The sequence below is a fragment of the Xiphophorus hellerii genome, chromosome 14 (genome assembly GCF_003331165.1).
Source record: "Xiphophorus hellerii strain 12219 chromosome 14, Xiphophorus_hellerii-4.1, whole genome shotgun sequence".
Taxonomy (NCBI): Eukaryota; Metazoa; Chordata; class Actinopteri; order Cyprinodontiformes; family Poeciliidae; genus Xiphophorus; species Xiphophorus hellerii.
The window spans coordinates 17,726,075-17,745,269 of NC_045685.1; the positions used below are offsets into that span (position 1 = coordinate 17,726,075).

The window sequence follows — 19,195 nt, forward strand, 5'->3', positions numbered from 1 at the left end:
TTTTCCAATTTTATCATTGGATAAAAAAAATGCATTTTCAGCAAGAAATCAAACATGTCAACCTTTCCAACTCCGTCAGTGACATTAAACATTATTCTGTCAGACGTGACAGTGAAAAACTGGAGAAGTGCCGTAAAGGTCACCCCAAGTTTGACCAAACACACCTGGCTGCTTCCTGCCTTTGTCTGACACACTTACAGGGAAAGTTGCATCAAGGAAAGAGAGAGATAAAGATTAAAGGTTTGAAAACAATGTTTAAAAGATATCTGAAAAAAAAAACAAAGCAGGAAAGGTGAAGACAGGAAGAGGTAATTAAACGAATGGGAAGAAAGAGAGAGAGAGCAACATTACTGGAGCAGGACACAAAGCCAGCGTCAGAATTACTCCACCCTCCGTCTCTGACTTACACTCCGCTGAGGTAAATCCCCCAGCATTCCCCCCCGTATGCGCTGTCATAGCCCTCCCACTCCTGTGACTGGTTCGTGTGTGTGTGCGCGGGTGTGCGCGTGTGTGTGTGTGTGTGTCACCACTTTTTCTTCTGACATTCATTTGCAAACCAGAGAGACGGAGCGCTTGGCTGGGGCTGCAAAGCCAAATCACAATTCCACCCAGAGAAAAGAAACGTCTTCCTGCAGCTTTTTGCCGATTCCTTTAACATCCAGTTTTGGAGACTCTGCATGCAAAACATTTGGGAGGTCTTACGTTTTTAACAACAGCTTTCCAGAAAAGCATCCTCTTGTTTCCAGCTGCGCTTTTCCTCCGGTCCTTTATCCATCCATCTTTCTCGCTCTCTGGAGGCAGAACTCCAAAGTTTAGGAAAATTTCTCACAGTCCAGCAGAAAAACTTCAGAAAAAAAGAACAAAGGACTTGAAGTGGTAAGTCGATTTAAGTAGGAGAAACTTTTTTTGATCATGCACTCGCAGTCTTGCAGTAAAAGTTTATTGATTGTGAAGAGAGAGACACAAAAACTTGAAACCTGAAACCTCTGATTTCTTTTCTGCTTTTGTTTAAGAGAACAAAGGAATTTTGTCCAGTTGTTTTAATGCGCCAATGTATGTAATAACGAACAACACTTTTATGCATTTTTTTATGCAAAGATGTCAAACTGATAGAACTCAGTTGTAATTGGTGCATTGCAGAAGAAACTAGAGGAGCTTTTATCCTCTTGGTTTACTGCACAACTTCATGATCAAGTCAAGTAGTAGTACAGTATTTAAACGCCAGAGTGCATCCCTTTCTGCACAGCGATTTTTATGAGGAAGAAAGAAGAGATAGGATGAAAATAATGAAACCCATGTGCATTTTTATCTTCTCTCTGGTTTTACCATCAGAGCAACAAAGAGAACAGCTGGGAAGGAAAACCAGCACTTACTGGTGCATAAAGTGCAGACTTAAATACACACACAGACACACACAGATGTTTTATGTGTGCACAAAAAAAGTCAAACCAGTAGAGCAGTAGAAAATAAATTTTGCATTTGCATAATCAAACATGCACAGATTGTGTAAAAATGCAATTTAAATAATAAAATGACAATATGTTTGAGGAAAAAAAATGTCTGGAGTATTTTCCCAAAGATGAATAAGTAAAAATGAAATGTGTAGATATCCATCGAAGTAATGCTCTGTAAGTTTGTCTAAAAAATGTTTATTTTTATTTGTAAAAAGGTCTGGAATGCTGACATGAAAAACATGGGAATTTATTGTAATGTTTAGCATTTATTGTGATCAATTTCTTATCATGATAAGAATTAATTTAATATTGTCACAATAGATTCCAAGAAATCATGTTTTTAGTAAAAGAAACAAATTTGTGTTCAATGAGGATATCAGTAAACACCAATAAATTGGAAAATATGACAGTTACTGTGTGCAGCTTAGTGACAGAAATGCACTTTGTCATGTGGCTGGTGTCTTAAAGTAGCGCGTTACAAATGGGAATGTTTCTTAAGAGCAGAATCTGTGTTTGTGGGATAAGAAGTAATTAACAGTCACAACTGCACAGATACTTAAAAAAGAGGTAGTAAACAGTTTTTATTATCACTTTTATCATTATCACAGTGGTACCACAACATGTGGTAAAACTTAGTCCGTAATCTTCTACCTTTGTAAGAACTAAATAAATCTTTTTCTTAGAAAACATAGACAGTCTTTATGGGTTTTTTTTTTTTTAAGATAATAAGGTCCACAATATTATGGTTGATGCTTAAACTTGTTGGTTTTTATTGTTAAAGTCTCTGTCATGAACAGAATATTGTAAAAAGTAAACCTTATCAATAAGAACATCTTAAATTTGTTGTTGTTTTAACGTGAGTCCCATTCTCCGCAGACCCTGGCTCCTGTAAAAATGGCTGAGGAGGTCCAGCTGGATTCAAACCTGCAGATTCCTGGTAAGACCCACGTTTATTTTATTTTTTAATTCATCCTGGTTGAAATGAGTCACTTCTTCTGCATCCTCTGGCGTGCTGACCTCTCGTCGTCCCACTCCCACTGGGGTACACTACCCACTTTGGATTCCAGTGACATTCCAGTCATTCCTGACTTTCATTCATTTCAATTATCCAGACTCACTTCTAAAGAACTGCGGCGCTTTCTCGTTTCTTACCGTAATCTTCTTTAGTTGTGTTAATTCTGTGATTATATGGCTAGATATTGTTGTTAATCTCTTAATTTCCTATTATTTCTGCAGCTGGGAGTTTATCCATTCCATCTTCGCCGGCCACAGCCAGGAACGACTGCAGCATCACGCCGCTCACGCCCTCGCCTTCACCGGTAACCAGCAGCCTCTCACCGCCACACACCCTTCCTGTTCTCTGCTCTCTCTTTATATAGAGCTTCTACCTGTTATTAGTGGGTCACAGGAGGCTTCAGCTCTTAGTTTACAGTCGAGAATAAGCATGAAAACCAGCACTTCAACGGGAATGTGATCTGGGGAAAAGAAGTGCACAGCAAAGAAGTTCAGCAATCACAAAAATGGTTGTATGGAGGGCTGACATTATGAATTTGAACTCATTTTTCAAGATGGAATGATCTTATATATAAAAAAAACTGTGATTAATTCTATTTAGTTGAAAGAGGGGCGTTATGTAAAATCAACTTTTTTGAGCTTTATATCATAATATCGACTTCTCAGTCCAAAGCATTTCAAAAAGCTTAATGGAAAAACATTTTGTGATGAAGTGCTGAAGGCAGAATCTCCTGTTTGCTGAAGGCAAAGAACGGGAGCTTCTTAAAGAGACAGAGACTCAATTTCAAAGCGTCGAGTCATACAGCATTTTTATAACAAATGAAGGTAGCATAGTTACTTGATTGTGTTATAAAATTGCAGTATTAATTTTCCAATTAATACTAATCTAATCTAAATACTAAAATGAATCTGGAAAATACACCGTAACATCCCCTTAAATGTCCCTTTGCAAGTTGCTTTTTGTAGCAGCAAACCTCTGGCATCATTCTGACTCTCAGATTTGGTGGAGTTCATCAAAATTGTTTTCCACCACAATTAAGGTCAAAGTTTTCCAAAAGCTTATTATTTGCCTCCTTCATCTCCTCCAAATCAGTTTTTCTGAGTATTAAGAATCAATGTCAAGTGGGAAAACCCAGTTCTTCCCAATTTCAAACTATTTCACCCAAACCGCCCCCCTCAGGAAATTGGTTAGGATGTTCAGGAACAATCTAGTGACCACAGGTTATGTGAAGATAATCATAAACTGTAATATTCTGGAACACTGGTGTTCCTTTTATTTCACACGTGGAATTTTACGGTCAAACGAGACATTAGTTGCATCTCTTGTCCATGTAATCGCACAAATTGGAATTACGAAAATAAATTTTCTTAACGGAAACATGTCACATTTTTCAATAAAAGGTTTTTATTCTAGGATGAGGTGGGTTTTTGGGTTTTTTTTTGGCTATATCAAAATTAGCGTATATCACAAAACTGCAATGGAAACACTTTTTTTGCATCACAAGTCACATGGTCAACAACCAGTGTAAACTGGTGAAGAAGACGACAGGAAGTTTTAGGAGGATGGTGGCGCTGCATGTTTTTTAATGACGTGTGGTTTTAACTGCATTTGTTATTTAATTGGGAAATTGTGTTGTTGTTTGTTTGTTTGTTGTTTTTTTTTTTACATTAGCACAATATCAACAAAGTTTTGCACAAATTTGTAAATGGAAACCCAGTTACTGACACCAAATAGCTCAATCAGTAGTTATAAATGTCATATTAAAATATTGTTAAAATAAAAACCAGCTTGAACATCACAGATAAATATCTGTTTCAAATCAATAGCCATATGCTGTCTTCAGCTACACTCAAATCACAGTAAAATAAAATAAAAAAAATTTCAAAAGGGCACTTTTCTTGTCCAGCGATAAAAGGAAAGGGGTTTTAGCACCCCCTAGTGTCTATCTGAATAACTACATTAACAACTCCTGTCTCTTTTTGTGGCAGAGGGTGGAGGTCAGACCCAGGATGGCTTGTCCCTTCTCTGTTGTCATCGCCATAGACTTTGGGACGACCTCCAGCGGCTACGCTTTCAGCTTCACGCACGACTCCGAAGCCATACATATGATGAAGTAAGAATCTGCTTATATTCCCCCCATTTATACAATTTCTACTTATTATAACTCCCATTTACGTCACTGCGTCGCTCTGTGCAGGCGCTGGGAGGGCGGCGATCCCGGAGTGGCCAATCAGAAGAGCCCGACATGTTTGCTGCTGACTCCTGATTTGCGTTTCCACAGTTTTGGGTTTGCAGCACGGGATTTCTACCATGACTTAGACCCGGAGGAGGCCCAGCACTGGCTCTACTTTGACAAATTTAAAATGAAAATCCACAGCACCAGTGTAAGTAGCGCATACAGTTCTGGTCAGAAATTTACATGGGCATCTATCATGGACAAGAAATATGTCACGTTCAAATATAAACACACACCCAGACTGACAAATCTCCACAAGTTTCACCTCAGCCACATACTTTTCATAGCCTTAAACAAGCTTCTGGTAGAATCTATTTACTGGCATTTCAATTATTGTCCACAAATTGTTAATAGAGTCGAGATTTGGGCCATTTCAGAAACCTAATATGAACTTTATCCACGTTTAGTGCCTTGTTGGTACAACCAACTGTATCAAAGTTTCAACCATTTAAGTTAAACTATCACCCTCAAATGAATTTAAATATAGAAAATTGTATAATTATTGTTTAATAAGAACTCAGCAAATCTGAAGCTTAACCTAAAATGGAAGATTCAAAGTAAGAGCAGTTATCAATACAAATGCTCCTACTCTGTTTGGTATAGTCAAAGTACCAAGCAAAGTTCAAATCTAAAAACGAAGTGTCAGTTGTCAAGCATGATTTCACAAAGTTGATGGTCTAAAGCAGGGGTGCTCAAGTCCAGTCTTCGAGAACTTCCAACCTGCAACTTTTAGAAGCATCCTTACTCCAACAGACCGGGAATCGACTGAATAATTGGCCTCTTATTAATAATTAATCGTTATTGAACTCTTGAATTAATCCACCCAAATATCCAGTCAAGGTTTTGTTTTAGAAATGTTGGGGGCTAATAAAGCTTGTGGTTCCTACGTCTCAACAGGACTTGACGATGGAGACGGAGCTGGAGGCTGTTAACGGTCGGAAGGTCCGGGCCATCGAGGTGTTTGCACACGCCCTGCGCTTCTTCAGAGAACACGCTCTGAAGGTAAGGCCTCGGTCGTCAAGGCAACGCGACGTCGCGCAGTCCGTCGCCGTGTTTCCAGATCTAGGGAGCAGTGGTACTCGGAGGTGACTGGAGGTTCTGTTTCAGGAGGTGAAGGACCAGTCGTCTTCGGTGCTGGAAGGAGAGGAGATCAGATGGGTGATCACCGTCCCAGCTGTGTGGAGGCAACCGGCCAAGCAGTTCATGAGAGAGGCGGCGTACCTGGTAGGACATCGCAACACGTCTGATGTCGAAGCAAACCCCTCCTCAGATTAAAAAAAAACATTGCCTTTGCGTGGGAAGGTTTCCCTCCACATCATCCTTCCAAACTAATTATCCTTCTAAAAACAAACAGCTTGCATTCTCAGACAAAGTCTTTTTTTAAAAGGGTGCCTATTATGTAAAATTAACATTATGCACATTTTTGAATTTCCATTTGGATCTCAACTGCTTCTAAAAACAGCCAAACCGCTTAAAAAAATCACTGAACTGTTTAATGGTGTTTGGAAAATGTGCCATTTTAAAAGCCTTTCAGTTGTTAAGTCACATTCCACTGACTTTGCACTGTTACCTAGTAACCCCAGTGGAATTCCAGCATGCTTGGTCAGCTGGTTTTACCACTGTATGCTTTAAACAATGGCTGCTGGAAAAGACAAGAGTTTTGTTGTTGACTTACCATCCAGAAACCACTTACTGCGTTCTTGTTGGTTGTGCAGGAGGCTCCAATTCTGCTTTTCAAAGATGTACAGATGTATAATTGTGCATCTGTTTACAGCCATTTTCATCTGTGAGTGTAAACTTCGAGTTAGGGGTGCGGCCAGCAGCAGCTTAGATGGATTTAAAGTGGCAAGAGGCCATAAAACAGCTCAAAATAGAACTGACCAGACTAATATCTCATTAACTAAGAATGATTGGCTGCAAACAAATTTAACCCATAAGCCTTTCCTAACCTGTTCAAGGGAGCATAATAGGTCACCTATTAGCTTTAGAGGAAAATATCCTGTAATAGATATTAATTGCTGAACTTTTTCTATTAATTTGAGGATTTTAGGAAGCCCAGTTCGTATGTCTGAGTGAGAGAGGGAGAATAAGGAAGGAAAACATCAAGCTGGAAAGAAAGCCTGGGATAAAAGACAGATTAACTTTCCCATGAAGGATTCTTTACACAGATTACAGAATGCATTTGGCTTTGTCTGTGATTGTATGTCACCCTATGAAAATACTCACACCCTTTCTTATTGTGTACGTGTTAGACCAACATGTAGGAAGTGCGCATGCATGCACAGGAATGCATCAAGCAGAAGGTTCATGCAGCTCTGCATCTCTTTCTGCACTTCTAACTGTTAAAATCATTGATGTCTCTAAGCTCCACACACAGAATGAATCATTTATATTTTCTGCCACTTGCTTCTATCTCAGGTGAGTTCATGAAAAGTCAAATAGACACACACACACACACCCGCCCACACATGCTCTTCGCTGGCTCCTGGCTTTAGGCCTGTCGGGGCGTGTGTGCTTCCTGCTGCTGGTGATGTCATTAGGAGCGAACAATAAGGGAGACCGGCGTACAAACACAGGAAGTAGAGAGCAGACCCCCGCCCTGCACAGACACAAACTTATTGTTACAGCCTACTCAACCTTACGCCCCATAACATCACGTTTAATACTTATATAAGTCGTTTAAATCCTTCATCCCAACAGATAATAAACAGTTCAGGTCAAGTTTGACTGTTTTTATCTTTAAACCTGTTTAGTGAAAAGGGATTTTTTTAAGTGTCGTCACTGTTTTTCTTTCTATTGACCTCTGAAACTTCTCCTCTTTTCCATCCAAAGGTCAGTGTGAAGAACACAGCTCTGTTTAGTTAACATTTTATCATGACCTATAAGCGAAAAAGATACTCAAAGAAAAACTATCTACACCCTACCATTCGGTAGATTGTAGAACTTCCTGTAGCAGCGATAATAAAAAGCTTATCGGTCTCTATGGGATCATTGCCTTGTTGATGACCCAGTTTGGACAAAGACCCAGCTCATTTTGCATGTTTTTATGCTCCATTTGGGTCTCAACTGCTTCTAAAAACAGCCAAGTGATAAAAAAATATATACCTAGCCATTAATTTGGCAACAAGTTCATGTTTTTTGGTGTCTGGAAATTGAGTCGTTTCAAAACCCTCCGTATTGTTAGGTCACATTCTGCAGGCACTGCTTGTTCCGTTACCTAGCAACCCCAACTGAGCCCAGCACCGTCACCTAGCAACCCATGCTGAGCTCCAGCATGTGTTTTGTTGTTGACTTACCATCCAGAAATCACTTGACGTATTCTTGTTGGCTGTGCAGAAGGCTCCACTTCTGCTTTTCAAAGATGATTCTCATCATCTAAAATTGATTTAGTGTGAAAAAAAAATGTAGTGAGCATGTTTTGTATCGCCCACAGCCCAACCTGACCTATTCAAGGAAGCATAATAAGGCTACTGCATCTCTATACACGCTGGTCTCTCTATGTCGCAGTATACTGTACGTCTCTTCTGCATCCTCCAGGCTGGACTGGTGTCTCCCGACTGCCCTGAGCGGCTCCTCATCGCCCTGGAGCCCGAGGCTGCCTCCATCTACTGTCGGAAACTCCGGCTGCACCAGGTGATCGACCTGAGCCTGCAGCCAATCACAAACGGCCTGGACCTGGACGGAACCCGGCCCTTCGACTCCAGCTTCAGACAAGGCAGGTGGAGCGGCACCCAGGGGTTTTCTTCATTAGCATAAGCATGAAACCTCACTGTTTGTTTTTGGGGAGAAACAAAGAGTCGTGGGGAAAAACGTGACCTCAGATGCGGCTCATGTTCTTGCCTCAAATGGCTTTCCAGATGTGTTGTGTGTGTGTGTGTGTGTGTGTGTGTGTATTTCGGGGAAGGTTATGTAAAGACAAACCACTTTGAACAGGACATATGTTTCATGTAGAGCTGCCAGAGAAGCAGAAACGGATTCATGAGCTGAGGAAGAAAGAGGAGAAGAGCTGTGTTTAAACAGACCGCAGAATTCCCAGAAAGAGGAAGCGTTCATCTGAAGGCTCCCTCTAATCAACGTTACACTCTGCCTGGGACGCTTTCTCTGGAGTTTAGTTAAATTTGCATCTAAAGTCAGTACTCTAATCTTACAGTGTAGGAGTTTAATCAGAAATAGCAAAAGAAAGGACACATGATTAGATTATGTCATGTTAAATTTCTTCTAAAATTCTTAAAAACACTCATTTAAAAGCTTGACTTTCTTTTACATGTTTATTTTTCTAAATAACCACTCATTCTGGGTTAAAATTAACAGCTTCAGCCTCTCATAAACCTCAGTGAAGGTTATTTGGGACTTTATGTGATAGCTCAACTCCAAGTGGCTGATAATTAGGAAGTGGAAGGAAACTCTACAGGCACATAATAACCCAGGACGCCATTCATGCAAGAACAACTTTTACCTGCAGTGTTGATGTTTGAAGAGGCAGTCCTGGCTCTTTGAAAGAAATGCATAAAGAAAAATGCATGGCTGGTTTAAACATTTTGGTTCAATACATTTATATGTTTATTATTTGTTTGAAACAGATGCATTTTTAATTTTAAAAACATTTTGCAAATTTTTTTTTTAACCTCCATTTTGATCTCAGTTGTTTCTAAAAACAGCTCAAGCGTTTAAAAAAGAACCCTCCTGTATATTTTTTAGCAATAGGTTAATGTTTTTGGTGTTTGAAAACCTCTGGAACATAGTGACCCAATCAGGGGATTCTGGTGTCCCGTAACCCAGCAACCCCAGCCTGGTTACCTAGCAACACAAGCTGAGCTCCAGCACATTTGGTCAACTGGTTTTATCGCTGTAAGCGCTGTACAATGGCTGCTGGAAAAGACAAGTGTTTTGTAGTTGACTTGCCATCCAGAAACCACTTGCTGTATTCTTGTTGCTTGTGCAGGAGGCTCCGCTTCTGCTTTTCAGAGATGTACGGTTAAATAATTTCACCTCTATTTACAGCCATTTTCATCTGTAAGTGTAAACGTTGAGTTGGGGAGCATGGCCAGCAGCAGCTTATCTGGATTTAAAGAGACAAGAGGCTTTAAGACAGCTCAAAATAGAACTGACCAGAATAAAATCTAATTATCTAAGAATGATTTGGTGCAAAAGAATTTAACCCATAAACCTTTTCTAACCTGTTCAAGGAAGCATAATAGGTCACCTTTTAGCTTTAGAGGACAGTATCCTTTTATAAATATTAATTGCTGAACTTTTTCTATTAATTTGAGGATTTTAGGAAGCCCAGTTCGTGTGTCAGAGAGAGAGAGAGAGAGGATTTTTTCAAGAAATGTTTTGTACAGCCCATAGACCCATTATAACCTCTTCAAGGAAGCATAATAGTTCACCTTTAAAGGAGAACATTTTGCATATTCAAGAGTAAAAAGCTTTTCAAGCTTCAGCTGGATTCAAACTCTGCCTCTGTTTGCAGGACTAAAACACTTTTTAGGTCCTAAAAGCACAATGTGAAACTCAGAGGGGGTTTCAGCAATGCATAATTCAGCGGGCAAAGAACACGCCGTCCAAAATCCCCTGCAAAGGCCCACTTATACATATGCAGCCAGCGAGATGCACACAAAGAACATTCACACACTCTAAACACAGGATATTGTAATTGGAACAAGGTGCAGCGTGACTGTGATCTCACCCCCTCCTGGCCTGTCACTCTCCCTCTCCTTCACTCGCTTTCTCCTTTCTTTCGCTTTTTCTTTCAATCTCTCACTTTATTTTCTTGCTGAGGTCGGTCCCATTCCCAGGACCGAAAGGACAAAAAAAAAAATCAACCCCACACAAATACAGACACACAAACTTGGCATCACTGACCTGTTTTTTTCATCTTCTTCTTCTTCCTTTTTTTTCCTGCTATCTTTAGTATTCCTTCCGCCTCATTTCGTGTCCAAATTTAGCGCCGGGGAGTCGTAAAAACAAGCACATGTACATTTTCTCTTCTGCAGTTTCATGTAAATGGTTTCCAGACTTGCTTGTCGCTCCTGAACAAAAACACACACATGAAATCGAAGCTTGCGTGATTTCAGTCGGCCTTCGTTCGGCTTCATTTACAAAGCACACACACTCACTATCACACAGGCGGCCATTCAAATAAATCTTTGCTTTCAAGACGCTGTTGCTCAACAGCTTCACAATCCTGTAACATTAAACACAGAATATTTGTTTTGATTTCAATACCCCCCTCGTGCTTTTTCAGAAGTTTCTCATGTGCGGTTTCGTCTGAGTTTTACACAAAGCAGAGGTCAAACTCATATCATTTTCTCTGCATTCAATGAGTCTAAAAATTAAATAATACTTTACATCAAAGTAATTTGTCTCCATACATGTAGATACTGATTTGATTTGACTAATAAAATAATATTTAAACACAAAACTGTTTCCTTGAAGTCCACTTTCCTTGGCTCTTTAGAGTCTAGAGGGCCACAGAAATAGTTATGGCGGACCAGATTTGGCCCACGGGCCTTCAGTTTGACACATGTGTGCTGAAGCTTCTCCACAGAAGCTTCAGCATCCAAAAAAAAAAAAAACTACAGCTAAATAGGAACCATACAGTTTGTTCAAAAGAAAATGAATAAAAAGGATTTGCAACTTTATAAAATTAACACAAAAAAAACCTGGAACTCAAAAAAACTTTAAATCTGAAAAGTTTTTTTTTCAGTTTCAAAACTTTTTTTTCCCATTTCAATTTTTTTTTCAGTTTTAAATTTTTATTTCAGTTTCAAACTTTTTGTTAGGTTCCAAATCTTTTTTCTTTTTTTTTTTGAGTAAACCTTATGGCCCTGTTTTAGCTTTAAAAAAAAACTTTAATGCTTTTTTTATTTGTTACAAAAAACAAACTTGATTTAAACATTTTCAGGCTGGATGTTATTGTTTATAGATTTTTCATGATTTGTTTGAACTATTTATTAACAGGATGCACTGACAACTTAAATTATATTTAAGACTAAGAAATTAGTTTATTCTGCATTGGCTCTGATCAACACACGGATTAAATTATCTCAATTATCTGCTTACATCCTGGCGACTGGATCCAAATATAACCTAAAGATCTCAGAATGTCTATTTTTGTCATTTTTCTAATCATTTTTTATTCATTCGATGTATATTTAGTCTTTAAAACCACAGTAACTAACTTCTTGGTGGTATATTGTCTTCCAACATGGCCGTCAGGAACATCTCGTCTACTCTGTTTTCATTGACCAGCACTCCGTTCTCTAACCCACCGGTCGTCGAAGCAAATGGAGAAACTGAAACCTGGGCAACTTCATTTCCCAAAACTCACCCTATTGCCATTCTACTTCGATTTAAAGTTATTCGTTTGGTTTGATATGATTAACAAGCTTTTACGGCTTGGGAACTTACAGGCAGATTGAAGCTGGCTGTGTTTATGTTTTTGACTGAGCTGCTTTTGTCTTAATTTCTTCAGTGATTATACTTTAAGTGTGTTTACATGGGGAAAGAAAAAAAACTGTTTGACAACCAGAAAAGCAAAGTGAGGCTCTGAAAGTGGTGGTGACTCCTTCCAGCTGGAAAGAGTCCAGGCAACCAATAAAGTATCGTTATGTGATTAAAATAAAAACATAAAAGCCACAAATTTAATCCATATTTTGTACATTAAACATCGAATAATTTCTATTTTGATTTTTTTTTTCTACAATTATGATACACAGGTCAGATATTTTGAGATAAAAGGAACCCTATTTACACTTTTTTGTGATCTCTTAAGACCACCAACCTTGCGAACCAGTTTCTTACACACCAACACCCTCCTAATAGATGTAACGAGAGCTCAACATGGAGAAGTTGAACTAAACATGACTAAGTGACACATTAAGTATGTTTAAACCAACGTCTAAACCTCAGATAAACTTGACGAGGAATTTCAAGAATGCAGTAATATGTGTTTTATCAAAGCATACACCACTTCGTCAAGTGGAAAAAGCCTTAAAACGAGTTATTTTATTTAAAATTTTAGAAACATGAGACCTTTAATACAAGAACATTTAATAATGAGACAAAAAAAAATCATAAAAGAAGTTATGCTTAGAGGATTTTTGATTAGAAACTTATTTCTCAATCCTAACTATATTTGTCTAAAAATAAAATGTCTCTAAAAAAGTGCCTTTAACATTTAAAATGTACTTTTTAAAGTTGACCAGGGTTTTCAAGAACAATTAATTGGAAAAGGACGGGTTATGCTTAAAACGCAAAATAAAAAGCCAGATTACACTCAGAGACAAAGACCTTTCAAATGTGGTAGCCTTATAATATGTTTATGTTTTAGGAATTTGATTAAATTAGAAACAATTCTCATAATTTTAGGATATTGTAAAAAGTAATAAGTAATCCTAACTGACATAAACGCTAAGCCTGATTTAATGTTACTTGAGAAAAATTTTTATTTGTCTTTATAAATATGTATGTAAATGTCTGATTTCAACTATATGAACTGTGACTCTGTTAGCTGTGAATTCAACAGCAAAATTATGACAAAAGAAAATAAAAGTGATGACAAGAACCATGTATTACTTTTTTAGGTAACCGTGTGGGACAATTATATCCCCACAAGCACAAATAATGCTCTTAAAAAACATTATCATTTGTAATATGCTAATTTAGGACACCTGTTGCATACAGAAGTGTAATTTATATCACTAAACTTATCACAGTTACTGCATTTAATCAAATTTATTGATATTTAATGATAGTCTTACTGAACAGTTGGGAAAATAATAAAAATAACAACCGTGACAATCGGGACAGTTTAACAAAAAAAACAATATTGTGAATTAGAATTTATCATGACAACAATAAATCAAATTTCTTATAAAACATTTATTACAGTACATGAAAAAAATAAATGCCGTCATAGTTTCTTACCCCAATCAATTAATTGCATGATAAATTATAACAAATTCAATTGTTTTTCCATTGACATGCCTTATCTTTTATCTCTTTTTTTCTCTGTTTCTACCAAAAACTGGATGATAAAAGTCTTCAGTTTGGTGCTTTGGGCTCAACTAGCCATTTTTTGAAGGATCAGTTTCAGTGTTAAATGTTCAGTAGAATTAAAAGTTTATAGATTTTTTTTAGAATACGCTCCTGCATTATTATTTTGTCATTACCCTTATATCACTTAAAAATGGTCTCAAAACAACAATATTATTGTTTATCGCAATAATTTCTGGAACAATTTATCCTGTTATGGTGACAGGCCTACCCACATCACGCAAAAAAAGATGTGGACTATCCCTTTAAGATATCTTGGAACACTTTGTTTCCCATCTGAACTTGGTGAGAACGAGTTGTTGTTTTTAGGCCAGTTGTTGTTGTTCAGCTCATCAACTTTTCAACATTCAGCTTTTAAAAAAACGTTTTTGTTTTGTTTTGTTCTGCAGCGAGGGAGCAGCTGAGGCGATCCAGACACAGCAGGACCTTTCTGGTGGAGAGTGGAACCGGGGAGCTGTGGTCCGAGCTGCAGACCGGTGAGTGTGTCTGACGGTCCGCCTCACATCCAACACACTGATGGCTTTGACCTTTACCCTCCGACATGCTGACTATGTTATGCAGAGATGTTCTCTGTGTGTGTGTGTGTGTTGAGGGGGAGGGGCTGAGTTCTGGTGCGTTGTGTTTAGTTTATTTTTTTCCCCTCCAGACAGAATCGATGTTTAAGAGTCCTGTCCAGCAAACCTCATGCTCCGATTGGGTCGAACAATATTCAGGATTTACATCTCAATTTTGTGTTAAAAAATATCCTTCCAGGGCAGAATTTGAGTTTGATCGTTTCTGTGTCGAACCGTAACGACAATCTGACGAAACGCGTGGCCCCACTGACCTTTTCTGCTCTCTTTCCTGTCCAAACACACACACACACACACACACACACACAGGATGGACCCAGCCCGTGGGACTCTCTACCCCTGCGCTGCAAACCCACTGAGGCAGTTACACAAGAAACCTTTCTTTGTCCTCCTCTCTTGCATTTTATTTGTTGTTTCTTTGCAGATGTAGTCATTTCATTCTGTGTCTTTTTATGTTTGGGTTGAAATCGAGTCCTTCACTTATCTCCATGCACATCATAAACGCTCTCAGACAAACAGCCGTCACTCAACCCTGAAGTTGTTTATTGGTTTGGAGCCTTAGGGGAAAACAACAGACACACCTTCAAAAAACAAATCACTCAGATTGATCTCTACTCTTGCCTTGCATTAATGTGCTTGAACTTTGTCACATGGTGTAATACTACAGCAACAAACTTTAATGACAGAAAATACATTAATTAAATTCATCAGCCTGCAATAAGAAAGCAGTGCAGTCTGTTGTAATACAGTAAATATGTCAAATATCACTATTTCTATGCTAAATCGAAAGCTAGTATTATAAAAATTTAAGGTTTTGTTCTGGGATGGCAGTGAGATAAAAATGTGGTTTGAATATAATAAAAGAAAATCAGTTTCGTTGCTAATGATGGCATATTCAAGACTCTAATCACCATCAAACCTCATATGATCCCATATGTTTTAATAATAACAGAAAATAATTACCTTTATTTTGTGATAAATTATGAAAACAGGTAAATAAATAAACCTAACTGACTTAGAAAAAATTACTTAAAGTGATATATATATATATATATATATATATATATATATATATATATATATATATATATATATATATATATATACAGAGAGAGAGAGAGAGAGAATATGTTGAATATGGGGGGTATGAATATGTTTTTGGAAGGTATGAATATGTTTCTCAAAAACATATTTAATAAATCCAAAATGCATCACGAGAGACAGAAAAAAAAATTTACTGTGGAAAAAAAAACTAATTTTCAAAAAACATTGCTAAAATGATTATCAAATTTAAAAAAAAAATGTTATAGATCAATATGCAAAAAACAATTAGCAAAATACAAGTGCACACCACACTTTTCAGATGTTTAAAAAATAAAGTAGAAATACATCAACTTTATCAGTAAAAGAATCTGTAAAAATTTTAAAAAATGTCTTCTTTTTCAAAATATTTTTAGTCATGCACGACTGTGTTGTAATATGAAAAATTGTGGAAAAACTAAATGGATGTGAATACTTTTTTGAGGTGCTATAAAAACAGCACCTCAAAGCACCTTTAAGATGTGCAGCAATGCACATCTTAAAGAATAGGTTTATGACTGTAAGACAAATGTAAGAATGAAGAAACCACTTTACTACAAAAAAACTAAAGAAATTAGATGAGAGTGAAGACTTTTGCTCACTACTTCCTGTCTGTAGGTGACAGGTACGTCGTTGCAGACTGTGGAGGAGGAACGGTTGACCTGACGGTTCATCAGATTGAGCAGCCGCAGGGAACACTTAAAGAGCTCTACAAAGCCTCAGGTACACAACTTCTCCATCCAGATATGACAACGATTTTCGACACATTTCCAAAACTTCCGTGCGTCTTCCAGGCGGTCCGTACGGCGCGGTCGGGGTCGACCTGGCCTTCGAAGCCATGCTGTGCCAGATCTTTGGCGAGGACTTCATTCAGAGCTTTAAAGCCAAGCGGCCGGCAGCCTGGGTGGACCTCATGATTGCGTTCGAGGCGAGGAAACGAACCGCGTCGCCAGGAAGAGCAAACGCCCTGAATATCTCCCTGCCCTTCTCTTTCATCGACTTCTACAAGAGACACAGAGGTCAGAGTGTGGAGGCCGCCCTGAGGAGGAGCAAGTGAGTGGGACTGATGGGTGGAAGTCTGAGGCTGTGGCCTGTTGTTGTGTCTGTAAAAGTCAACAAGAATCTGTTTTTGTCTGTGTTAGCATGAACATTGTGAAGTGGTCATCTCAGGGAATGCTGCGGCTGACCCAGGAAGCAATGAATGAACTCTTCCAGCCCACCATCAGCAACATAGTCAGACATATAGGTGAGAAAGACATGGACGACATTCAGACACTGTCCATGTACAGAAAGAGAAACTGTCTTTGACTTGGTTGTTACTTTCCACATCTAAGCCATCATGTCTTCATCCAGAAACTTCCTGGTGGCTTACCACAACAATCAGGAAATGCTACTGGTTTTCTTAACTCCAAATGATTGATTGTGAAATGGTTGGGTGAAACAACTATTGACTGTTTTCTACTTGTTTTAGAGTGGAACACATTTCTTCCATAACATTTTCAGTCATTGTTTACCTCTAGGTTTACAATATCTGGTTTCTTCTGGTGCAGAATTCTGGTGCATGTCTCCCATCCATATTTGGTGCTAACACCAAATATGGATGTGGCACAAATCTGATTTTTGACAATGTGAAAAGATGGGAATTGGGCCATTTAGACTGCTGTGACACATGGGGGAAAAAATTGGTCGCATTCGGCTGCTGTGTGAACTTTGCTTTAGTCCTGTGCCCAAAGAGTCAGAAAAGTAGCGTTACGTCACTAGTGTAGATTTTGGAGTAGTTCTTGTCATGTTGGCTTGGCTATCATAGGTTTCTGATGCTGTCAGAAACCTACAATACCTTCAACCTTTGGCAGATTTACAGTACACAAATTTTCTGACCTGAGAGGCCAGGAAAAGCTTTTATATCAATGACCTTTAGGGAATAGAATACTAAGCTTAGAGCCAGTGGGAAAGTAATCAGAAGGCAAAGTTCTTCAAAAATAACAACTCTGTAATGATTGTTTTCCTTTTTCTAACAGAGGAGTTGATGGGGAAGCCGGAGGTGCGCTGTGTACGCTTCCTGTTCCTGGTTGGTGGTTTTGCAGAGTCGCCGATGTTGCAGAAAGCAGTCCAGAAGGCACTGGGAAGGACCTGCCGGATCATCATCCCCCATGATGTCGGCCTCACCATCCTTAAGGGTGCCGTTCTCTTCGGACTGGATCCCACTGTGGTAAAGCACCAGGGATACCAGTTAGCATCAGAGTGGCTAACTGTGACTCTCGATCTAATGGCTTCTCTCTCGCAGGTCAGAGTGCGACGTTGCCCTGTGACCTACGGGGTCGGCGTCCTGAACCGGTTCGTTGAGGGACGGCACCCTCGGGATAAGCTCCTTATCAAAGATGGCCGCGAGTGGTGCACGGACATCTTCGATCGCTTCGTCTCCATCGACCAGTCTGTGGCGCTGGGAGAGGTCGTTCGACGAAGCTACACGCCCGCTCGGGTGGGGCAACGGAAGATCATCATCAACATCTACTGCAGCGCCACAGATGACGTCACCTACATCTCCGACCCCGACGTCCGGAAGTGCGGGACAATAACCTTAGACTTACCGGAACCATTGGTGCCACCTGGGGCGGTGGGAGGAGCAGAAGCAGGAGCGGTGATAGCGGGCCCAGAAAGGAGAGAGATCAGAGCCACCATGCAGTTTGGAGATACAGAGATTAAAGTCACGGCTATTGATGTCATGTCTGACAGGTCTGTCCGGGCTTCCATAGACTTCCTGTCCAACTAAGGTGGAGTAGCTTGAAGAGACTTGAAAACAACCAAAACTGATTTAATTCAGACATTATGGATCTTGATGTTCAATCAATATTAAATATTTTTCTCAGACTCTCCCTTAGTTCATCCATCCAGCCCTCCAGAGAAGATTTGATTTCTGTGCATTTTCTGCACAGAAACTCTTCAAAGAAACAAAAACACTCCCTAAGACACAAGATGCTGGAACAAACTTACCCTTCAATATAAGGATTTCAAGCTAAGACTGAATCACCTAAAGACCTCATAAAGTATACTACCTAGAGTGAGAATCACTCTTGTTTATTTTATCCTGATGTGATACTCAATACCTCATTTATATTCTATCATGAAACCTGTTTGGACTCGTATTGTTTCTCTAACAACGTAGTGTTCCATCTAGTGGTAAGATGACATAACTACAAGCTGGAAAAGGAACATTAAGGATTGTGGCATTATAACATTTTAAACTTTAACAGTGTCATATGAGTGCTTCTGTGTTGAATATATTTACTCAGACTTGATTTGTTTAAACCGAATGAAAGCAGTAAAAAAAAGGCCTAAAACGTTTCCATGTTTTACAACATAGTAAGAAAGTTTTAAAAATTTTATATAAAAACTGCGTCAATACAGCCAGCATTGGGCATCCCTTGAACGTTGGTAAGCTAACGTTTGCTACATGTCAGAATGAAACAAGATGGTCGAACGTTTGCTGAACGTCCGCAGACAACGTTCTACGTCACACAGACGTTCAGACAACGTCAGAGATGCAAATATTTTCTAAGACAAAAATTACAATTTTGTAAAAAAAAAAACTGTGATCACTATAAGGGTTAAAAAGATACAAAAAAATAACAATTAAAAAATCACTGCAAAAAATAAATAAATAAATGAATAAAACTCAAAGTTTGGATAACGTAATCATCGAACATTCGACATTGAACATTAGCTTTTTAAGCTAGGTCATTGGGTCAAAAATAAAGCTTAAATGTATGAAAGATGACTAAGC

The 19,195-nt window shown here is 38.8% G+C and overlaps 1 protein-coding gene across 1 annotated transcript; it reads left to right on the top strand.

The window, feature by feature from the left end:
- On the top strand, window positions 1-19,001 carry LOC116732246 (heat shock protein 12B). Its single transcript, XM_032582283.1, has 14 exons — window positions 1-876; window positions 2,331-2,391; window positions 2,691-2,773; window positions 4,458-4,582; window positions 4,667-4,853; window positions 5,603-5,707; window positions 5,813-5,929; window positions 8,243-8,420; window positions 14,152-14,238; window positions 16,033-16,137; window positions 16,209-16,467; window positions 16,557-16,660; window positions 17,433-17,623; window positions 17,699-19,001. Exons 2-14 carry the CDS (start codon window positions 2,349-2,351, stop codon window positions 18,182-18,184), a joined length of 2,070 nt encoding a protein of 689 aa, XP_032438174.1. The 5' UTR covers window positions 1-876; window positions 2,331-2,348; the 3' UTR covers window positions 18,185-19,001.
- Window positions 19,002-19,195: the final 194 nt, after the last annotated feature.

What these genes read in the sequence shown, in the direction of transcription:
- LOC116732246 (XM_032582283.1), top strand. Translation starts at nt 2,349, where the DNA reads ATGGCTGAGGAGGTCCAGCTGGATTCAAACCTGCAGATTCCTG. An exon ending in TGAAAATCCACAGCACCAGT is followed by an intron (nt 4,854 to 5,602) that starts GTAAGTAGCGCA and finishes ACGTCTCAACAG; the next exon opens with GACTTGACGATGGAGACGGA. An exon ending in CAACATAGTCAGACATATAG is followed by an intron (nt 16,661 to 17,432) that starts GTGAGAAAGACA and finishes TTTTTCTAACAG; the next exon opens with AGGAGTTGATGGGGAAGCCG.